Genomic DNA, 21804 nt, shown 5'->3' with positions numbered 1-21804 from the left:
GGAGGGATTTTTGACTGATTCAAAGAATCAGTTTCACAAACCAAAAAAAGAACGGAGGGAGGGAAAACAGGGGAGGTCGAATCAGGGGAGGAGAAGAAGGTTGGGTGTTGGTAGTTTTGTGGTAGTGTAGTGCACGACGCGGCTCAAGCAGGGTCGGTAAGTGGGTTTGAATGGGGCGGCTGGGCGTGGCTGCAAATGGAGACAGCTGAGGTGCAGCGAGGTTGCCCAGGAGAAGGTGATATGTTGGCGGTTGGGTGGCAACGACTCATGCCCGGTGGTTCATGTGGTTTGTCAGTGTGGTCGCGGTGTTTTCTGGTGGTTAAGAGAAACAAAGGGACCCGTCAAAAAAAAGAGAAACAAAGGGATGTGTTTATGGGTTGCAAATTTTATTTTAAATTTTTCAAAACAAAAATCAAAAATTGAGAGAGAAGAGAAGAAGATTGAAGCAAACCTTTGAAGTTCGTTTGCTTCAACAATTGAATGTGTTTGGGTTGCAATTTACAGAGCAATTTTCTGAATTTGTGGAGTTTATTCAACCTCCATTAATGGAGGAAGTATGGTGTTGAGATTTTATTTTCAGATTTTGTACAGAATAGTTGAGGTTATGGTTGAATTTGTGCTTGATTTTCAAAGTCCTCTGACATGGAGTTGGTGCTACTGATTTTTTTTTTTTACTTTTGTGGTTGAGCTTAATTCATGGGTGAGGGAATATGGTAGGAAAGAAGAAGATGGTTTTTTTGATTTCATTCACTTTATTTTTATGATTATGTGTCTACAATACTAAATTGTTGTTGTTTTCTTGTTATTTGTTTTGGTTTTCGAATTAATAGTAATTGTACTTTATTATTGGTCATAGGTTGGGTAAAAGTTGTTTTAAGTTTATGATTATGGTACTTTTGTTGATTTTGTGGTTTTGGTTTGAGAATTATTATATTCTAGTTGATAGTTCTGCCTGTTGGGCAAATAGTTATGATTTTAAGGTAAATAGTTATGATTTTTGGGTTAATAGTTTAAGTTCTCTATTAGTTATTGTTTTTGAGGTGAAAGTTAACATTTATGGTGAAAATTAGGAAAGACTGATGCACACTTGAATTTTTAGAGTTCACGTCACATTTTAGGCCTTATTACACAAGTTTAGGTGTGTCAGTTAGCTAATTGCCAAACAGTCTGACTGTCTGACCAAATACCTGCTCTTTAAAAAAAGGAAAATATTAATATAGGATGTTATCAATTTCTAATAATAATAATCACATCCTCGTACGGATCAAGACAACAAGCACAATGACAATGCGTGTTGCTGCATTTTTTGTAATTTGATTCCGTTAGCCAAACTATATATCATTGTACATGAAAATTTACCACAAAGAGAAGCATTCAAGCAACATTAACGTCACATTTTCGAGGTACAAAATATACAACTTACAAGTCAACATGAGTTACTCCGCTAATAGATTTCTACCTACTTATACAATCACCTTCAATGTCCTAGAAATACAACGACATATACTTAATATCCTCATATATCCACATCTAACACCGCAAAGAGCACTCTTAATATTTTCCAACAGCAACTCGAAAGACTTGTCTCTTCTAGCGGCCCTTCCTTGCACCTCATGCGGAAGGACCTCTGAAGGATAAACTCCCCTGCACAAAAAAGCAATAGTGATAAATGAAGAACGTTTCTAGCACAAGCCTTTAGAAGAGTGTATGCCATGTTTCTCCACACACACACACACACACACAAAAAAAAAGGAAGAGTATGCCACAACCACAAACTCAAGGATGGAGGTTGGGCCAGTAACTGCCACAAATAGTAAAACTTGCCAGCTAATTAAATTGATTGCTCCATTTACTTCTAGTTTGCCCCAAAAAAGCCACCGGAACACCAAACTTGTGGAAATGAGCTATATGATTATCGAGTAGAGCTATGAAATCAATAACGGTGGCAGCCTTTCCATGAATCTCTTGCCTCTTAGCCTTCTACCATGGTCAATCTAAGCACCATTCTACAAAGTAAAATAACTACATCGAGCCAAGACATGGTCCAGCACAGGCTGACAGTGCCACCTCAAATTTCATTTTATTCAAACTATTAAAATCCACTAGTGCAGATGAGAGTGGAGCGAACCAAAGGAGGTTATTCCCCTTCTTGCCACGGCGAACATCATCAATGACATAGCTGCTTGTGAGGCAAAATTGATGAGCCCCTCAACAAGTTTCCAGGCATGGAAGACATCAGTCAGAAGATAATTAAAGGGATACTAGTACCTAGTGATCGCCCATCAACACAGAGCAATGAAATCTTCACAGATCGCATCCAAGGCTTTTAAGCTCAGCGTAAAGCAAGATGGTTTGACTTCCACAATTTAATTACAGCTCCAACAAATGTTGTTCAAGAAGCCGAACTCTAAGCCATAGAAGCTAAAAATGGAGCAGGCTACAACAACAATATTTACAAGCTAAAGTCCAGTTAAAGGCCAAGTCCACGAAGGAGAATGTTAGAAAGGAGGTGTCAGTGTGTGGCTTACCTCGAAGTGGTGAGATAATATACTGTGGCTTGCTACGACTGGAATGTGAAATAAGCCGATTGCAATAATGACTGAGGACTTCAAGTGGAGAACACTACGAAATGGGAGGTGTTAATTGATGAATGCCACTATTTTGCATGTCATTTTTCTGTTTCTGTGAACATTGCATGCTTTTCATTTTTATTTTTATTTTTTTTTTGATTGGGAAATTAAGTCAGACCAAGGGCTAACCCCTACCAAGGCTACTAGCCTTGTAGGAACTACCAACACATTGGCTAGTAATGCATGCAAAGCATGCTAAGGAAATACCCCAACATAATGCTGGGAGTAAGGATCGAACCCCTAACCTCAGAGATCAGAGGGGAGTGCTCTACCACATGAGCTAGCTCCTCATCCTTTGCATGCTTTTCATTTGATTTATCTGATGTCTCCATACTTTCTACTAAGTGTGGCCACAAGGTTGCCATCTTCTAATGTTAGTACTTTATCTGATGTACCCAAACCAACCAACCCCCCCCCCCCCCCCCGACACCGTTGTTCATAGCCACGTGTAAAGCTGGGGTAACTTTGTCCTTCAAAAACAAAATTGGTCCTATCCAAGACTTTTACACCATCAACTTGAACATCAACATAAATACGTGTGTATAGATATATTAAGCTTGAGCTAATAAGTTCAAAAAAAAGGCCTTTGCTTGATGGTTTTGATGGATGAACATGACAGCCAGAATATTTCCATTAAGAACCTGATTTTGGCCAAATACTTAGCCATACTCATGATGCATCCACATTGGTCGTTTTCTTTAATTAACATCACATCACATATATACAAGTTTATGGCACCATCACACAACTTAGGTCGGTCCTCTTTTCTTGGTTTACTAAAGGGGTAAACTTGGCTGATACCCTCCCTGCACCCACACCCACTCAGTTGAGTGGGTGGTGGGTCGAACGATAAAATTTATATACCATGGGTGATAGAGCGAGTATTAGTGTTGAGATTGTACCGCATCCCATACCCACCCACCCTGCCACTTCCCTACTTACGCTGCTCCATACCCAATTGCCATGACCACCCATTCAATATATTGTCGTGGATCTTGACCTTATAAAATAGAGAAAAAAATAAAAAGACAATATTGTTTTACAACTTTTAACCACAAAAGGGGAAGAAACACGTGATGATAGTAGTCACAATGTCAAGTATAGCACACTTAGAATTAAGTATTGAGAGTGTAAAATGGGTATTAGGTGAGTAAATGGGTCAATAGCGTTGTAGGGTAGGAATGCGTTAAGAAATTTTACATGGGTATAGGTACAGGAAAGACCATGCAACCTCCGCACACATTGTGGCGTCCCGCCCCACTAATATCCTCAAAGTCAATGCACTTTAATTTTAATGAATTAGCTAGCCTTGCTTAGTCATGCCCAAGTGTAATCAGTTTTGCAAAATTAGTTACTGCAGACTGCAGTAGTTGTCAGTTTTTCTATTAGCTTTTAGCGGTTAGTTGTAGAAATACATACATAGTGGAGGTGTTTGGCAAAACTATCAAAATAATGAGGACAAAAGCAATAGTATCCTTAAAGTAAATTTTTGTAGCTATCCTGCAACACCCAAAGCTAGTTTTACTAGCTTTTACAAAATAACCACTCCAAGACTTAAAGGCTGGTGTCTGCGAAACTAACTTTACTTTGCCAAACACTACTTCATGGAAATATTGTTTTGGCGAAGCCAAATCCCTGAATTTCACTCCAGAAGTTGGTGTCAAAACACACAACTATTGTACTACTAGAGAAGGAGGCTGATTCTCAGGGTTAAGACAACCATATCAGCATAGCATAGAAGCACTTGCACCAAATCGAATTGGAGACTGTGTATAGTATGTGCCCCCTTCATATGACACTATGTAAACCTATGGAAAATTCCATCAAAACAAAAAAAAAAGTAAACCCAAGGGAAATACCAACCATTCTAATTTATGCTACGCATTCTGTTAGTCAAATCTCCCATCTACAAGACCTTGTAAGCAAAGATCTATGGAAGCGCAGGAAATCTAAGCGTGTTCCAAAAACCATCCTACTGGACTTGCACCTAAAAGATGGTAATTACTTTAGGGGGGTAAGTCCTTTTCCTCCAATATCCTACTAAATGGCCATGTAAATGGCCAAAACATTTCTCATAATATCAATTCAGAGTAACAATAATTTGTTCATTAATATAATAATATCACCAGAGGAACCTTATTTTCTTGCCCTTGTTATGCACTGAAAGGACATACGATGTGCTATTGTAGAACTTGTGAACCTTGGTGCTTTACAAGCCACATTATGCAACGCTTAATTTAGTTATGCGGACCTTGACTATGATCTGATGCAAGTGCCTAAAAACCTTGATGTTGTCTCGGAGGTCTTATCAACTTAATAGTGGATGTTTGAGGCCAAAGCGCTACTTGCTCCTTCAATCTGATTCCAAGAGAGGAAACACTAGAGCTTAAAGATGAGGTATAGCCATAAATGTAATCAACTCCTTGTTAAGGTACCTAATTAATGCTATGAAAACTATCCTTGGGAAGAAAATCCTCAAGGATGGCTAAAGAGTTCTTTTTTTTTTTTGGGACAAGGACTTGAGAGCATTTTAGGTTCTCGTACATATGCTATAAATTAGGCTAGGCTCATTTTGTAAGAGCGTGCGTGAAAGTTGGAATCTGATTGTTCACCTTTTAAAGTTCTCATCTAAGACCTTTCACACTTATTCTATCAAGTTGGTGGCTTGGACCTAGGCTTTCGTTTTAGACCTTGACGAATTGAGTATTCTTTATGCGTCCAAGTAGTGTTCCCTCAAAATCGAACTCGTAAGTCATACATATTCAACCAAATGCATCCTTTTTGTTCATATTTAATTATCACCTACATATAATGTCCTCCTTTAAGAGGATTCTTTCATCTAAGACCTTTTATACTTGTCTATCAAGTTTTTGGCTATGACCTAGGTTTTTATTTTCGACCTTGACAAATTGAGCTTTATGGATCTAAGTGGTGACCTACTTTATCTTGTTTCGTCAAAATTGGACTCACACATGTTCAACCTTCCAAATGCATCCTTTTCTGTTAATACTCACTCATCACCTACCTATACATATATACTGTCCTCCTTTTAGAGTTCTCTTCCATCTAAGACCGTTTATACTCGTTCTATCAAGCTTATGGATTAGATCTAAGTTTTTAGTTTAGACCTCGACGGATTCAGTATCCTTTATAGATCTAAGTGGTGACCTACTATATGTTGTTCCCTCAAAAATTAGACACACATATTCAACCATCTAGGTGGTGACCTACTTTATGTTATTCCCACAAAAATTGGACTCACATATTCAACCATATTTAACCATTTTTTCAAACAAATGCATCCTTTTCTGTTCATATTATATCACCTACCTACTCAGTCAACCTTCACCTTTGTGCTTATTAATTCTTGAATACGTTTATAGTAAATCTATGCACACATTAATCCCGTTATACAAGCCCTACGGAGTATCCATCTCATGTGGTAGCTGATTGGTCAAATTGTTAGCCCTCATGGTCAATATCATACCGAAACAAATACAGATAAGCGCCTTGTTCACACCATTAAAAGATCCTGATTTACTAGACAAATAAAACTTTTATCACTAAATATGTTATTATGCTTGTAATGCATGAGGCTAATGTGCCTTCTATTTTCACAAACTGACTCATATATAAGAATATAGATAGATCTAAGACAGTAAGACCCAAAATTGACTTTTAAGGTCATTGAAATAGATCATCTAATTACAGAATCGAGTTGTTCAGCCAGCCAAAAGGCCTTTTACCGAACAAGTTTTTTGGCTATTTGACTGCCTCCAAAAGACAAAGCAACCAAGAAGCCAGCCAAAAGCCAATTCCCAAACACCGCAATAGGTTTTGGTCTAAATTGAAAAATGTTCAAGAATTTTAGGTTCAAGCATTATGGTTGTTATAAATTTTCCAATGCTTATCGAGATAATCAAACCTCAAGAAGCACAAAGAATTTACCTCGTATCCCCTCCTCTTGCTAGTGAATACCAGAAGACACTCCAGAAAAGGAAAAAGAGAAGAGCATATGAAGTAAGTAGTCTGAGAAGTTTACCGCTTCAAACAAGTGATATCAATAGTCACGGCCACTCTCGCACCGCTGTTGAAATCAGTGAAACAGATTTGCAAATCGAGCTTTCCAGCTGAAAGTTTGACAGGGCAAATCCATCATTCAAACGAAACCAAGGACAAATAAGCAGGGACACACTACAGCAAAATTTGATGCAAACAATCCATTTGTCATAATTGCTTATCCCCAAATTTGAAAAGCATGCAGAAATTCAATTTTAAAAAGTTAATAATAAAATCATGGAATTGCATGCTCCTAGCAATTAAGAGATTTTCAGCCGCCTCCATCAGAATGATATCACAAAACTTATTTGTTCTTTGAAATTGAAACAAGAATGTCCAACTGAGTCAAAGGAGAAACCAAAGGGACTAAGAATTCAAAAGATACTGTGAGCTACCCACAACAGAAACAGTTGAAAGCCTAAGAAGCAACATGAGTAAAAGGTACCTGAAGTCTGCAAAAAACTAATGGCAGTGAGATTTCTAAGCTCAATCATCCCTAGCTCAACTTCTTCAACAACATCAAGCAGAGTATGCAATGATGAAGAGCATTTCTGCAGAGGAAAGAAAAACCAAAATCAATCAGAAAAAGTATCAGATAATGGTTACACAACTGCACATGTAAACTGACATGCAATTTTTCAGACAAGATATGAATCATCATGCTAGGCCATCATTAAGCTGCGACAAATTTCATGCCACGGACATTAAAGCACTATAAAATTCTTCCATCAGCAGCACTACGAAGTTCTTCCATCACCACCAAATATCAGCTAGTCAACTCCAAAATTGTATAATAAAACATCCTATGTAAAGCAGGGTTTTTGTACCATATAACCCTGTGTTTTTAGGTGTTCTCCTCAAAAGTGCCACGTTTACAGATATTCCTTAGGTAACCACCACCTTGTAAAATCTAATCAACCTTATTTTTCAAAGGCACGAGGTGCAGTATTTTTATTATTTTATATTTTTGTTCTTTTATTTTTACAGTACAGTCATTAGTAAATGAGTTCCTTACCCAAGTTTATAGAAACAGAGTTTCAATAATTCAATGAAAATATTAATTAAGTATGCATAGGCCCACAAGGCCATGAAAAGGGGAGAGGAATTTGTCACTGAATCTAGTCAGGGGGGAAAATAAGAAAAAAGAAATAAGATCATAGGAATGTTCATACAGAGTACACGCTGAGAAAGAAGATGAGTAGATCGAAGAGGAAAGGAAGGGATGAAAAGAATAAAAGGACAACCACCAATTTGCGTATTCATTCTCAATCCCAAGATTAGGGTTTTTTATCGGGATTTTAATTTGGTGGTTAAAATGGTTAATTCATGCAACCAATGAAGGTTTTTGGTCGATTTCGCATCATATAGATCAGGTAATTGTTAGTTTGAACAAAAATCGGTCTTCTTTTATGCTTTAAACTTAGATCTGTTCTTTCACTTGCCTCATCCCCAAAGCACGCTCCTGCAACGCCTTGTGCCTCTCCGTTGATGTAAAATAAAATCAGCATTCTGCTTTCATGGTTTTGTTGTTCTACTAAGAATAGATATTACATGTTTTAAGCAAATTACAGTCCTTTTGTAAAAATTAGTTTAAGTAGAGGTTAGATTAGAAACAAGTTTTAGAAATAGATTTTGCATGGTTTAGAAGTTGCCTACAAGGCAAGGAATTCCTTCAAATTTTGGCCTCGTACTTGCTTCACTTGGCAGCTTACTGAATGAGTTAGCTCAAACCAATAGGAGAAGCATCAAGAAAACCTAGCAAGGGAGGAAACCTCCCTATCGTTGTCCTCAGCTAATTTCCACTTCCTCTGTTTTTCAAAGTTTTAAGGTTACAAAATTTTGATTTTTGCACTATTCATGTATCAATTCTTATTGGAAATTTTGGACTAATATATACAACAAAATTAAGTATGTAAGATATCGGATATGTTTTACTGTATATTTACAAATTATCAACTTTCTATAATTTAAACTCATAGATAATTAAAGATATTGATGGTCAAGATTACGCGTTAGTGTAAGTCAAAATGTTGCATCCTTTAAACCGGGGGAAGACAGGAAGTATTAGTTAGTACTGACTAACTAATTGATAAACCTAATGGCGTGCATCCCATGGGGGTGAGAAATACCCATTCTGGTATTGATGGGAGTACCACAATTTCCATATGTAACAAAAAAATACTTGTTCCCTGAATTGTTAGCAACAGCTTGAGTTTTGAATTGTTTTGTTGAAAATCGTGCATCGCACATATATTAACCAAGTTAGAACTAGTTAAATGAGAAAGATCTCTTGCAAATGTTCATCTCACGCTAATGCATCTTAAACTCAATATTCCTTTGAACTTCCATTGCATGAAGAAAGCCCCTCTAGATTAGCTATTAGATCCAAATATCTCTAGTACGGTTTGAGTAACACTTTCAGTGACAGGAGTAAGACCAAAACTGTCAGTGTGTGAGGCAAAACAAGAAATCAAAGCAAAAAGTCATCATTTCACTGATGATAGGTAGCAGAGGCAAGTTTTGCGTCCAACGTATCGTATATTCAAAAGTTGCAGGATACATCTCACACACATGTAGATATGCCTTAGGCACAGCACGTGACAACTGAGGACACATCACAGCATACGATAAACTCGTGAGATATGTTCTTGTACTTGAGTCTGCCATTTCTTTTCTTTTAACCTGAAGATATGGTCTTCTGTAATTTCAGGAATTTGTTCTTACATTTAATTGAGTATTCCTAAGTCACAGATCTGTTAAGGTCAAAACAAGAAAAAGACTCTCGCTGTTCCATAATCTTAACTGTGTATACGACTTTACATATTTAAAGAAGAAGAGATCTCATCGTCCCAAAATCTTAAAGAAAGCTGTGTCTCATCCTACCCTCGCCTAGACGCCCCTGAGGAAATCTTTTTAGACCTAGGATCTTGAAGTAGTACACAACTCATTTCATCGAAGTGTCTATAAATGAAACTTGGAGGAATATAATGTTTGGCATTCCAGTCCATTACACAAAAGAGCAACAAACTGCAATATTCCGAGTCTCGGGGAAGCACAAACAACATTTCACTTAATTCACATTTCCGCTTGTGTCATTCTCAGGTCTCGGATCACCAAAAAAACACAGCCATCCCTAAGTGACCTCTGATCATGGGTAGGTTTCTGTTCAAGTCATTAACATCCAGGTTACTGCAATCAAACAAAATTCGTGTAGTGTGGAGACATAATGTGAAACAACAGATACACTGGCAGTAAAGAGGATATTACATTTTAACCAATTCTTCTAGCAGCTTAAGCAAATGAAGGGTTAATATCAGAGAAGTGATCAGATTGATAAATACAAGGATTCTGTATGGCAGGATGGGGACAGCACTCCATTAGAAAATAGCAGGTGAAACTTACCTGCATTTCTTCTGCAATAGTCCGAAATCCAGAATATACGCGGTTAGTTTCACCAGACAAAACAAACGAAAAAGCACTGCAGGCATCCACGCCGTGGAACATCTGATTTAGAAGGAAAAAAATAAGAACTCGTGCCATTAGGCTAAGATTACACAAAAAGTAACCACACTTCAGGAGACAATGACCTTAGAAATCTTCGCATTGTTCAATGTATTTGATATAAATAGACCATAGGTAGAGATGCTCTTCACAGTGAACCTGCAATAAGAGCAAATCAGACCTCAATTTGATTGATTGTTATCATTAAGAGAAAACTAAATCACATGACCTTCTGAGAACACTAACTCCAACATGAAACCAACCTCTGGGACATTATGCCAGCATGCTCGAAAAGAATATTTGGTTTTCCATCCACAGCCTTTATGTTCCCCACTTGACATAGCTAGTGGCATGAGATATGCGACGTTTCAGGAAAGGTTTAATGCAGATTATTGATGGTTGAAAGAGATAATATCAGTAGACCTGAAATTCTGATTGCAGTGATCGACAAGCCACCCTCTTCCTGATAAGATTCTTGACAGGCACAGTTATCTCGGTGCAGGTTAGTTCTTTCATGACCTTGCTGTAAGCATGGAAGGATTTATTTAAGTTCCCTACTTTTCTTTCAGACACCTCCAATTCCTTCCTCAGTGAAGGAATGTCAGCAGCAACCTGCAAGTGTAAAATCAAGGTACACCCATTATCATAACAGGACCAAAAATAATAGATAAGAGCTTATAGTTGTGCAACAAAGGAAGACCAGAAGGCCTACATCAGAATCTAATGGCACAAAATTTGCCAATAAACCATTCAAGGAAAACAAGGAAGGCACACAGCTCACATATAGGGAAACTAGAAAAACAACTCTACCCCACAAAAGTCGATAGGCTAAAAAGCAATTAAGAGTCAACTAAAGCCTGATAAACGAAATAAGATTGTCTCATCAATTGGTTGGAATCGTCCTCTATATCTACCTTGAACTTGCACACTACCTGTGAATCTGTCTTCTTTTGTTGCTATATATCCCTACAATGTTTTGATCGATACTTTGACCTATAATATAATCATACTCTATATTTACCTTGGGAACTTTACTACTAAATCTGTCTTCTTTTATTGCTTTATATCCCTACAAATATATAATTGATACATTATAATGTTCTACCACGGGCTATCTCGCATATCTCTAAATGCTGCTACACATACCCAGTACATAAGACATGTACATAGATGTCATGTGAGCTATTGATAGAAATATCAGGACCAAGATACTAGGAAAAAAAATAAAAGAGTTCAATGACTGTCATATTGGTCCGCGGCTACTTTTTCTATCTTTACAATTTCTGTTGGTTCTCTATCGATGCTTCTATTGAAGTATATTTCATCAAACGAAAACGGCTGATTTTTAAGTAAACTGCAGACTATGTATGATTTTAACCAGCCCATTCAAAGGATTAAGAAAAAGGCCCGTGAAATCACAGTAGACGTCACAAACCAGCTGTGTAGATAGATGCATATAAAAATTTTGTCCTTGATATACAAAAGGAGTAGAGCCTGGTTAAACAAATCACCTTAAACATCCTTTTGGCAGTATATACATTATAGTTTCAAAAATCATTACTAACAAAAAGAAAAATAATACTGCTGATTGATGAAGCATGAGAGTTGAGACTGCTGTTGCAAAAGTATGGACCTTGACCAGCACAAACACACAGTAATGCCAAAAAGATCAGGGCAGATTTCAAGTGTGCCAGCCATCTAAAGAAGTTCATACCAAAATCGTTTCGTTAAGATCAATAGGACAATATCCTGGTGGAAAGCGGTTTATTTCAACATTTTTTTGACCAGAACCTCGACAGCTTGATGTCAACATTTTTAATTCATCAACTCTGGAATCCAATTGACTAACTCGGTCCTACATACAAAGATGTAAGAAAGACAGACTGTATGTCATAAGATGAAAGAAAATGAAGCTAAAAATTTACAGGAAGAAAATATAATGCAAACTAGTACCAATAATATGTCTCGCTCTAGATGCATTAGCTGTAGTTTTGCTTTTTCATAAAGAGATCTATGAAGAAGCCACTTTGTGTCCGCCAATCTAAATTAGTAATCAGGTACAGGGATGTCAGCTTGATTACCAAATTCGAATAACTTTTACCAAGTAGGATTGACATAAAACATCACCTTTTGATTTGAGGAAAGCTTGCATTGTCAAGTACTTTCTGATAAGACAGTAGATTCTTACGAAGTCAAATGCATAAAGTGCCACTAAGCTTAGCGCATAAAATGTTTTTATATTTGAAACACAGGAGAGCTATAATGAAGTTAACTTAAACCAGACCTGAGAGCAGAAGTCACGATGAAGCAGCTCAAAAAAATTTCTCTTGTCTAGGTGGACCAAAACATCATTCAGGATCCTGATCTGGAAGGAGGAGATACAGAGCGTTATTTCAGATGGAAAAATAAAAGGATCAGGCTCCTCAAACATTAAATATAAAGGTATTCATAAAAATATAATAAAAAATGAAAAAGGTGGTGTAATGATCTTTAAATTTTCATGCAGAAAGCCAATTGATTACAAGACATGCCTGTGCCATATCCAACTTATGAATGGATGAAGGCAACAATTTGGTCATGCCATTGAAGCTGGTAAAAACCTACAAGAGAAAAAAAAAAAAAAAAAAAAAAAAAAAAACAGCGGTGAAGAATTAATATAAAAGTAGGCTATTCACCACATTGATTAACAGAAAACTCCAGATAGCTATATAAAATGAAACAGTAGGGTGCATGCTATTACATCCACCCAATCTCTTGCTGCTGCATCACTTCCAATGCGATGTGGTATCTTTGTATCTCCCTCACAGTGCTTCTGAACTTTACATAATCTTTCTTTACACTGGAATGAAGCGATTTCATCATAACCATCCTCAGCTTTATCAAATAATTTCCTTTTAAGGTTAGAAGAGATATCACTGTCATTAGATGGTTTTAGTGAGAGCTGATCGTTTTCAGCATGTTTGCTGTTGACCTGATAGGATCTAGGAGACAAAACAGTGTTTCCAACCAAAAGATGCGCATTTGCATCATCTGTCGAGCTTGATGGCTTCTTCTGCAACAGGCTACATGATAGCTCTTTAGGACTCTTGGACGCCTGTTCAACCAAATGTAAGAAGAAGGTACAGAAGACATATGAGATTCATCATCACAAACTAAAAAGATATATCGGGAAGAGAAGATGCCTTCTGAAGGCATACCGTCCTGCAAATAAAGCATATGCTGGGTAAAGCAAACATTGAACACATATCGACCTACTTTATTTGCTAATAAGCAGAAAAACTAGAGTTACGGATGTACAACCTGAATCAGCAGCGCTTTTTGATTATTATCCAAAGTTGGAGCCAATCCATTTGAAGAAGTAATGTTTTCCATTGCAAGTTCCCTTGCAGAAATGGTTCCAGCTTCCACATTGGCACTTGTGATAACTTCTTTGGATGATTCGGAGGCCTTATCTATGGAAGCAGCTTGGAAGCATGTGGGGATCACAGGGTAACCAAAAGATTTTCCAAGCATGGATTCATCATTTTGCATCTCTTGTGAAACAATTTCGGAAATTTTGACATTAGAGGAAGACCTCTTAGCCTCTTCCTTTCTTTCAATAAGTAAAGAAGTAGAATTTTCAGATCCGGAAACTAAGTCATCTGCCTTGTTATGTCTTACATCTTGGTCAAGCTTTGAAACGGACTCAGCCTGCTGCTTCTCATTCTTGGAATCGCTTCCTTGATAGAGTGGAGAGGCTGATACCTTCCTTTCCATGCTGGACTCAGGAAAAAAATCAGTCTTATCAAGAATCCCTGTTACCCTGTTATCATTGTGTGTGCTTTCCAACACAGAGCAATCAATTAATGTAGATTCTACTGTTTCTGTCTTATAGTTACTCTTTGACATGTAAGGGTCTCTTTTTTTTTCTTTTGAAAGTACCAAAGGAGAAACACTAATACCAGTAAACTTTGTAGATTTATCCTGAGAGTTCAAAGTTGCAAACTGTGCATCTCCCAAGGTCCTCAAATCATATCTACCCATCTTCTCCATATTTTGGCATCCTCCACCATCCTCAGCAACATTTGAAAAATGTTTATCCAAGCAAGCCACAGGAGCAGCCAAATTATTTATCAAAACGTTTTTGTTAACCTTATTTCTGATTGAGGAAATGATTACAGACTTTGAAGGCATTAGTCTTGAAGCATTACCCTCAACCTTTGAAGCAGAAACAAATGAAAAAGCTTCACGCCTTTTGAGTCCAGAAACACCTTTCTCAAAAGATGATGCACTCAAGACATGTTTGCTTCCTTTGTTACAGAACTCCTTTTCAGACACAATCAGATCTAATTTATTATTTGGTGAGACCCTAAATATCTCTCTACGTTTAGCAAGTAATGAGGAAATAGAGCCTGCAATAGGCTGCTCATGATTAAAATTGGACTGGGAACTTAACAGAGGGGATAGAAATTTCCCACTAGCTTCTACTTCTCTTTTCCTTGCTTCCTCATCCATGTCAACTTGCATGACCTACATATAAACATAACATCCAATGGTATATAATAAATTCAAGAGAATATGGAAAACCCCAAAGAAGAAGAATAAATTAAGAGAAAAGTAAATTGGGAACATGTAACCGACAGTAAGTACATAGACCCAGCCCAAAATACTATAGATTAAAACATCAAAGATCAGTTAACCGTTATCTTTTTTTCCGTATCAGCTAAACCAATAAACCATCTAAGGAAACTTTTTACTAACTGACCAACAGTATAGAAATTATCTTGCACAAATATCTCCATATTTCTCCAAATGAAAGACATTCTAGCAAAAATTCAGCTCAAGATATCGACTCTGCTACTCTTTCACCCAAGCCCGGTTCAAGCTGTCAGATTAAGGCCCCGCCTTGGTCAAACATCACCAAGCAAGCTCAGTCTTTTCGCTGTTAAGCGGCTCGACTTTCTTTTTTCAAGAGATTCTGTGAGCAAAGAAGTGAATCCCTAGTCAAGGAAGTAAGCTACGAAGGTCATTGCTTTGAAGTGCCTAGTTCTTAGCGCTAATCAAGAATAAGCTTGTAGCCAGGTTAGGACAGAATCCTCACGAGTATAGCTTCCTAGCAGTCAACCCAGCATTGAGTTAAGTTTCCTCCTTCCCTCGGCCCTTTCCAATGGTACAGTGCACATTAGCGATCAGAAAAGCAGAGTACATTCCGATAATGAAATGAAACCAGGTAGGTAGTGAGCTTGGAAAACCATCTAGACTTAAAAGCCAACTTTTCAATGCGACAAGAAAACAGGGGGCTCCGAAAAGCAGCATTCTGTTTGCTGTGTCTCCACTTATCAAACTGTTCCACCACCTCTTCAGTTGCTCAAATATATTGGTCTCATCAGTTCTAAATAAAATATGATTCTTTTAGTAAAAGCCACTGACAAAAACAAAAATAAAAGCAAAAATGAATACATGAGAAAATTGCCTACTTAAAGCAAGACTAAAAGGGGGGAGGAAGGGAACACAAAAACAAGGAGCGAATCATGACTTTCTTCAGACAGTGCAGAAATCACTTGTGTTTACATCAGCGTAGCTTATTTCTGCCAAGAATACTGTAAGATTTTAAAAAGACATGCTCATCTTCTCTTCAGTTTATTGTTTTCCCCCCACGTACAAACGATCATAAATTTGAATTTTAGGTGAATACCAGAGACTTTCATAGTTAAAGCAATTCAGAAATCTGAAAATTGAGGTTTCCAAACAAATTATCATGTTCGAAGTCAAAATCGAACCAAAAAAAAACACCTGCAATAGCTTTTATGTAGCACACAAGTACAATTACCTTGATGCCAAAATTTTATATTGCTTTGGCATCATAGAGACCATTTTTCCATTTACCAGGTCTTAGAAATTGATGGACCATTTTGTTAACTTGTATAGCACATTTCAGCAACCACTTCCCATGACTGCTCTGATTTACTCAAGTTCTCACCTCCGTTCTTATTTTGTTCAATTTTCTTTAAAAATAAAACTAAAGAGAGATGAGTTATGACACAGAAAAAATCATTTCCGTGTCAGACAATGGAGCAGTAAAGTTTGTTTTAAATTTCTAATAATTTATATAGAAAGGAACTTTCAACTGCAGCAAATCTTTATAATAGCCTCAGGTACATGATTGTTGAACTTGTGGATTGATATCTTTCCACATATCATAAATTGTCAACAAAGACACACATCCAGATACTCCAAATAATCTCAAAAAAAGCATGCTTACATTTGCCGGAAGGATCGGAGTTTTAGTCTGATCAACAGAGAGAATTACAGGAAACAGGTTGTCATCCATGCCGATTCGGGCATTATGAGTAGTCTCACCAAGACTAGCATGAGGAATACCATCATTTCCATTGTCCATATTCACATGAACTGCAGAAATTGCACCATTGGATATCTCTTTCATGTCAGAAACATGGTCATCATCTATATCTTTACTGTTTATATCCAAATGCTGAAACCCAATATCATGTAAACCAGATCCAGCATCCGCACTGAAGGAATTAATAGAGTTTGGACGCTCAACGTAACTAGTTAGAGAGATAGCGCCCACATCTTTGCCCTCTTCTTTCCCCTCTTCAGCCAATAATACATCTAATTCAGGAGGCAGCTCCCCATAATCATACCTATGGGGATTTTCGTCCACAACACTCATGTCATCTGAATTTCCACTGCCATTAACTGTATGAGCAAGTAAAGAAGAACCAGAATCTCGCTTTCTGGAAGCGGTCAATATCATCAAATCCTCACCACTTGTGGTGGTGGATATTTGACCAGAAGTTCTCTCAACAAATGCTAAACGAGCCCCAGTTGGAGTTTTAAACTCTCCTCCATCTGACATTGCTAGACTACGGTAGTGCATAGAAAAGGCCGTTGAATCCATAGTTACATCATGATTTTCATCAGAGGCTGCAGAGTCAGATAATCGTCCAGGTTTAATGAACTCAGCTGATACAGGGCCAAAGAAGTTATCCTCTGCAATTGAAGGAGAAAGCAAAAGGTCAGGGTTATCCAAAACTAAGTAAAACCAATATGGTAGAGGATAAGAAAAGGTATCCACATCGATGTTATCAATGCAAATACTTATTTTTGGGAACCTTACACTTCAAGTGGAATAATTATACAAAGAACTTCACTTTCCCCAATACATAGTTACATTAACTAATACATCCATAAATTAGAGGATGTTTTACATAGTGAATAACTAATTAAAAGGCTCAATTTAAGGGTAAAATATGAAAATCCCACCACCTGCATTTGCTCAAATTGCTTTCATGCTCATATTTCTTTTAGCACCATGGCATGTAGTTAGTACATTTTTGTTCTATTAAGATAGTAAGATACTAAATAAAGTGAGACTTTGATTCAAAGAGACCAGCATATGGAGGAGGCAGATTTTACTTCTCAGCATGGAGTGAGAACAATTCATTAAAAAAGAAACAAAGAAGCCAGAGCCAAGTTTTAACTTGAAAAAAGCAAACCTTCATGAGCCGCAAGACCCCGAACACACCTAACCCAAATGGCTAATTTCTCTCCATATCTTTACTCAATTTAATAATCAATATCTTGTTCAAAAGGTACAAATAAATAGAGAAAGGTGCTTTTGAATGTGGTGCTAGTAATAAGAAAGGTTGAAAGGTATATAAGAACAGGGTGCAAAAACGTATAATCTACTATAGAAGACTTCATCAAAGATGGAAAAACAAAGTTTGAGAAAGAGGCACACCCCCTATTTTTAATCTCAAATAAAAAACATGGGCTCAAGATTTATTCTCTTCGGAAGCAGTATGTAATGGATGTTTTTCTCATTATTTAAGAGCTAGATTGGCTAAGCAGACTATGAGAATCTATATTATAAGATGAAATATATTCAACTTGCAAATCAAGAGTCTAATTCTACTTAAATAGAAAGTTAGGAAAGAAGAAAGAGACGAGTTTGGTTTAACAAATTGATAATAAAGATATCCATTCATGTATATATATGAAAACCACATCCACTACAAGTTCATGACTCAATGGCCATGGAGGCCCGTAATTTGCAAAGAACTTTAGAATAAACAAATCGATAAAGAAACGGAAACATGATAATCAATCACATCTTCTAGATCATGTTTGCACGAAGTTTGTTAAGTGAAATCACAACAAGTTGCATATTCTCCTACAGAACTTATAGCAAGTCTTTAATATGTCAAAAAGACATGAGGCAAATTTTTGTCTTCATCTGTCAATGAACCCTCTCACTTCTCATTCTGATTGACACCAAATTCATATTTCTTAAGCTCAAGCACAATTACATATTCCTATCTCTTACTCATTACGGCTACTAATTACTATGCCCACAAGATGTTAGCTGCATAATGTCATGGATTCTAAAATATAAACCGTTTCTCTTGTGCATTGCTTTAAGTTGCAACTACTTCAGTCATGGATTTACTTGCAGAATATTTTTGGGTAACTTTCAGATTTCAGGATTATCAATGTAGAAGTTATACATAACTTTACAACTGTCTCTCCCGCTATTCCCTTTTCCCTCCCCCAACATATGGTTGCAAAGAGTATCAAAATCACATCTAACTTGCACTAGAGAATATTTCACACCGAAATTAAGGTATCGAGTTTTATTAACATGGTATAGCCACTCAACTAAAAAGTTTGTAAAGCTTAAGAATGGATCGCGGAACAATTTTTGTTTTATATGAATAGAAGAACCAAACCATCCACCAGTCACTTTCAATAAAGTTATCAAATTACAATCACTACATGTCACTCTTCTCCTTCCTAGTTCAACCATGTCCATTTAGCACTACATGATGCACTACTTGTACCTCCTAGGGACAAAAGTGAAAGAATAAGTACTTTGCTCATTCCACTCCTCTAATCTATAGCATAACATAACAATCCATTAACCCAAACCCTTGAACAAGGCTCCCACTAAAGGTGCATTAATATTAAAGATGTACCTTTGCCTGTTCAAGCCCAAACAGGATAGTTCTTTAGCCTAACAAGCATACGGCAACCGATTAGTCTTGGGGTGTGTCCTCTTCATCTTAAAAAATAAGTTTCTCCAATCAGGATTGATGAGGTACAACCAGGTAAAAACATACGGGATAAATAGGGTTGATTGAGTCTAGATAAGTTCAGGGGAAGAGAACGCACCCAAACACTTCTTAGAGACAATCCAAAGTAAAAGGATAGGCAATTAGACAATATGACAGCCCATTGTAATAAAAATGACATTGACCATTGAGTTTAAAACGGAGCAAACCAGATGAAGCATACCGTCGTTGGAGGTAGCCGAGCCAAAGTAGCTGCCAGGAGACGGTGATTCCAAAGGCCGTAAGAAAGAGGTATCGACAACAGTTCCGTGATCAAGGTGACCAGCATCAGAATCATCATCACCACAAGCAAGCAACTCTCTTATCTCGTCACTCTCACTCCTATGCAACCGGACATTCTCCGAAGGCGTCTCGCACTCTTCGTCCCTGATGAACATGTGAATTGCCGTGGTTTCGGCGAAGCTCACCCTCCTCGATTTTGAACGTTTCTTCTCTAAAGCAATTGTTTCTTCTCCTGTTTTGGTGTTACTGCACTTCTCCTCCGGCTCTTTTGACGCCATTGTTGGGAATCCTTGCGTTATCCAACTGCTTCAGAGCATCCAAAAAGTAGGAAATGTTAGGGTTTGAGAAGAATGAGAGTGGTGAATTTCTGGGTTTAGGGTTCGTCAAGTTTCCAGTTCTTTCCAGTTCAAAAAGAACAAGTCACCTAATAAGAATTTGTGCGGGAAGTCGGATGGCTTGTTTTAATTTGAACTTCCTTTGATCCTTTTCCTAACAATAATAAAAGAGACAGTTTTCCTAACCAAACAAAACTCTCTGCTTCCTGAGAGAGTTTGTTTGGTTAGGTCCAAATACTGGGTTCTTTTGCTCGCTTTGCTCCCAAACCCTTAATTTTGTGCCACCTCAAAAAATTGGCCCACTTTATTTTGTGTCACCTCAAAAAATTGGCCCACTGATTTTGCACTCAGACTTATCTCTTCTTGTTTACATTTGTGTTTGTCATTATCCCATAAATCAACATCCTCTATATCGTAGATTTTAGGAATTACAGGTACAAAGTTCACGTGCAAACACGAAGGTGAATTCTTCTTCCTCTGATCTAATTTGCTTCACTGCTGTCATTTTGGTGAATTCCTCTTCCTCTGTTTTGATGTTCCTTTCCCAAAATATTGTCATACGTTGGATAACTTAAATTTATTTAGCTGTTTATTTACCTGTAGCTATTGAACTTGTTGTACGTTGGTAACTGTTACTGTTAGTTGAAGTTTAGAATTTGTTTATATTTTGGAACATTGGATGCAAGTTACAAATTACAATAACTGTCGTAATCTGTTGTTTTCGAAAAATTTGAAACCACAGCCAAGCGCTAATCACATATTCACAACTACAAACACTTAATCAAAATTGAAGAACAAAAAACTCCATTAAAATACATAACTCACCTTTATGCGAAATCAACAGACAAATTGAAGAATGAATCTAAAATAGGATGTATGATAGCAAAAATTACGTCAGCAAGCTTGTCACCAAATTCATAATAAACACCACAGAAAAAATGATTACCTCTGAACTCCGTTATTATATATTTTCATATAATATAACATATTATCATGCTAGATCAATAAATCCTGACTGAATTTGATTTGCACTTCCGTATAAATTTCGCACATATATTCATTATGATGTGCGTTAACGATCACACAAAAAACAGAGTGCAATTGCAGCACAATTAATAAAAGTGATCTATTAATTCAACAGACGACATAAATTATTTCACTGACACAATCGTCCACCATATTCTTAGCAAAATTCTACATAACAATCACTCACCATAATCAACAAGCATAAATTTCAACAATGGTTATTCGATAGACTCTTTTTTTTTTTAATTATTGTTAGGAAACCTTGTAGTTTTTATATACAATCCAAGAATAGTACAGAAACGAAAATTTCTTTGTTACTCAAAAGATATTTGCTTTTTCAAGGGGAAATAAATTTCATCTTACCAAAATGTTTTCTAATCTCAGGTGGTGGCCGCCTTTTGACTCTTCTCTGTTGTTGGTAGCTTATTTTCTTTCTTCACCAATCCTTATACAGGTATGAAGATTTATCGTTGCTTTTATCTTGAAAATTTTTAGGTATCTTTTTTACGCTTCACTATGTGTCAAGTTGTTACATGTGTGGGTTTTTTTTAATCTTTTGTTTCCTATTTTTAATTAACACCTGTATAAGGAAGGGTGAAGAATTATTATATCCTTGAAAAGAAGAATACTTAATAATCTGCAGTTAAACTTATCTGCATGCCTTTAACTTTGATCTATGTCTATCATTTTCAGACTCATAATTAACCATTGTGAAAAGGAAAAAGAAAATTTAATAGGAGAGAAAGAGAATGAAATAAAAGTACTCATATTTGATGATATATAGACAATCAATTGATATGGCTAAGTTGTATTCACACAAACTCTCTACATATTATTTAAAATAAAATAATTTCCTTGTGAATTAGATTATTTGTGATCAATAAAAATTTATGACTT

General features: G+C 36.8%; 1 protein-coding gene across 2 annotated transcripts; it reads right to left on the bottom strand.

The window, feature by feature from the left end:
- Positions 1–1322: 1322 nt before the first annotated feature.
- Positions 1323–20102, bottom strand: LOC104887059 (uncharacterized). Of its 2 annotated transcripts, XM_010671639.4 has the most exons (16): positions 19488–20102; positions 16432–17183; positions 13491–14699; positions 12931–13284; positions 12722–12790; positions 12475–12555; positions 12318–12355; positions 12144–12231; positions 11905–12045; positions 10614–10802; positions 10454–10533; positions 10277–10349; positions 10092–10193; positions 7135–7240; positions 6673–6760; positions 1323–1644 (listed from the first exon to the last, which is right to left on the bottom strand). In XM_010671639.4, the coding sequence occupies exons 1-16, from the start codon at positions 19822–19824 to the stop codon at positions 1464–1466; spliced, it is 3888 nt and encodes a 1295-aa protein (XP_010669941.2). In that variant the 5' UTR covers positions 19825–20102; the 3' UTR covers positions 1323–1463. The 2 variants fall into 2 exon arrangements, with proteins under 2 accessions (XP_010669941.2, XP_048494697.1); XM_048638740.2 differs by lacking the exon at positions 12722–12790.
- Between the last annotated feature and the right edge of the window lie 1702 nt (positions 20103–21804).

This window comes from Beta vulgaris, chromosome 2 (assembly GCF_026745355.1).
Source record: "Beta vulgaris subsp. vulgaris cultivar EL10 chromosome 2, EL10.2, whole genome shotgun sequence".
NCBI classification, from domain to species: domain Eukaryota; kingdom Viridiplantae; phylum Streptophyta; class Magnoliopsida; order Caryophyllales; family Amaranthaceae; genus Beta; species Beta vulgaris.
Note: the sequence above shows the minus strand (reverse complement) of the source record. Positions and strands in the feature narration are given on the sequence as shown.

Excerpts from the sequence above, each read along its gene's own strand:
- LOC104887059 (XM_010671639.4), bottom strand. The coding sequence starts at position 19,824 with ATGGCGTCAAAAGAGCCGGAGGAGAAGTGCAGTAACACCAAAACAGGA. Across the intron at positions 10,350-10,453 it reads GCTGGCATAATGTCCCAGAG|GTTCACTGTGAAGAGCATCT; the intron begins GTTGGTTTCATG and ends CTCTTATTGCAG. Across the intron at positions 10,194-10,276 it reads ACAATGCGAAGATTTCTAAG|ATGTTCCACGGCGTGGATGC; the intron begins GTCATTGTCTCC and ends CTTCTAAATCAG.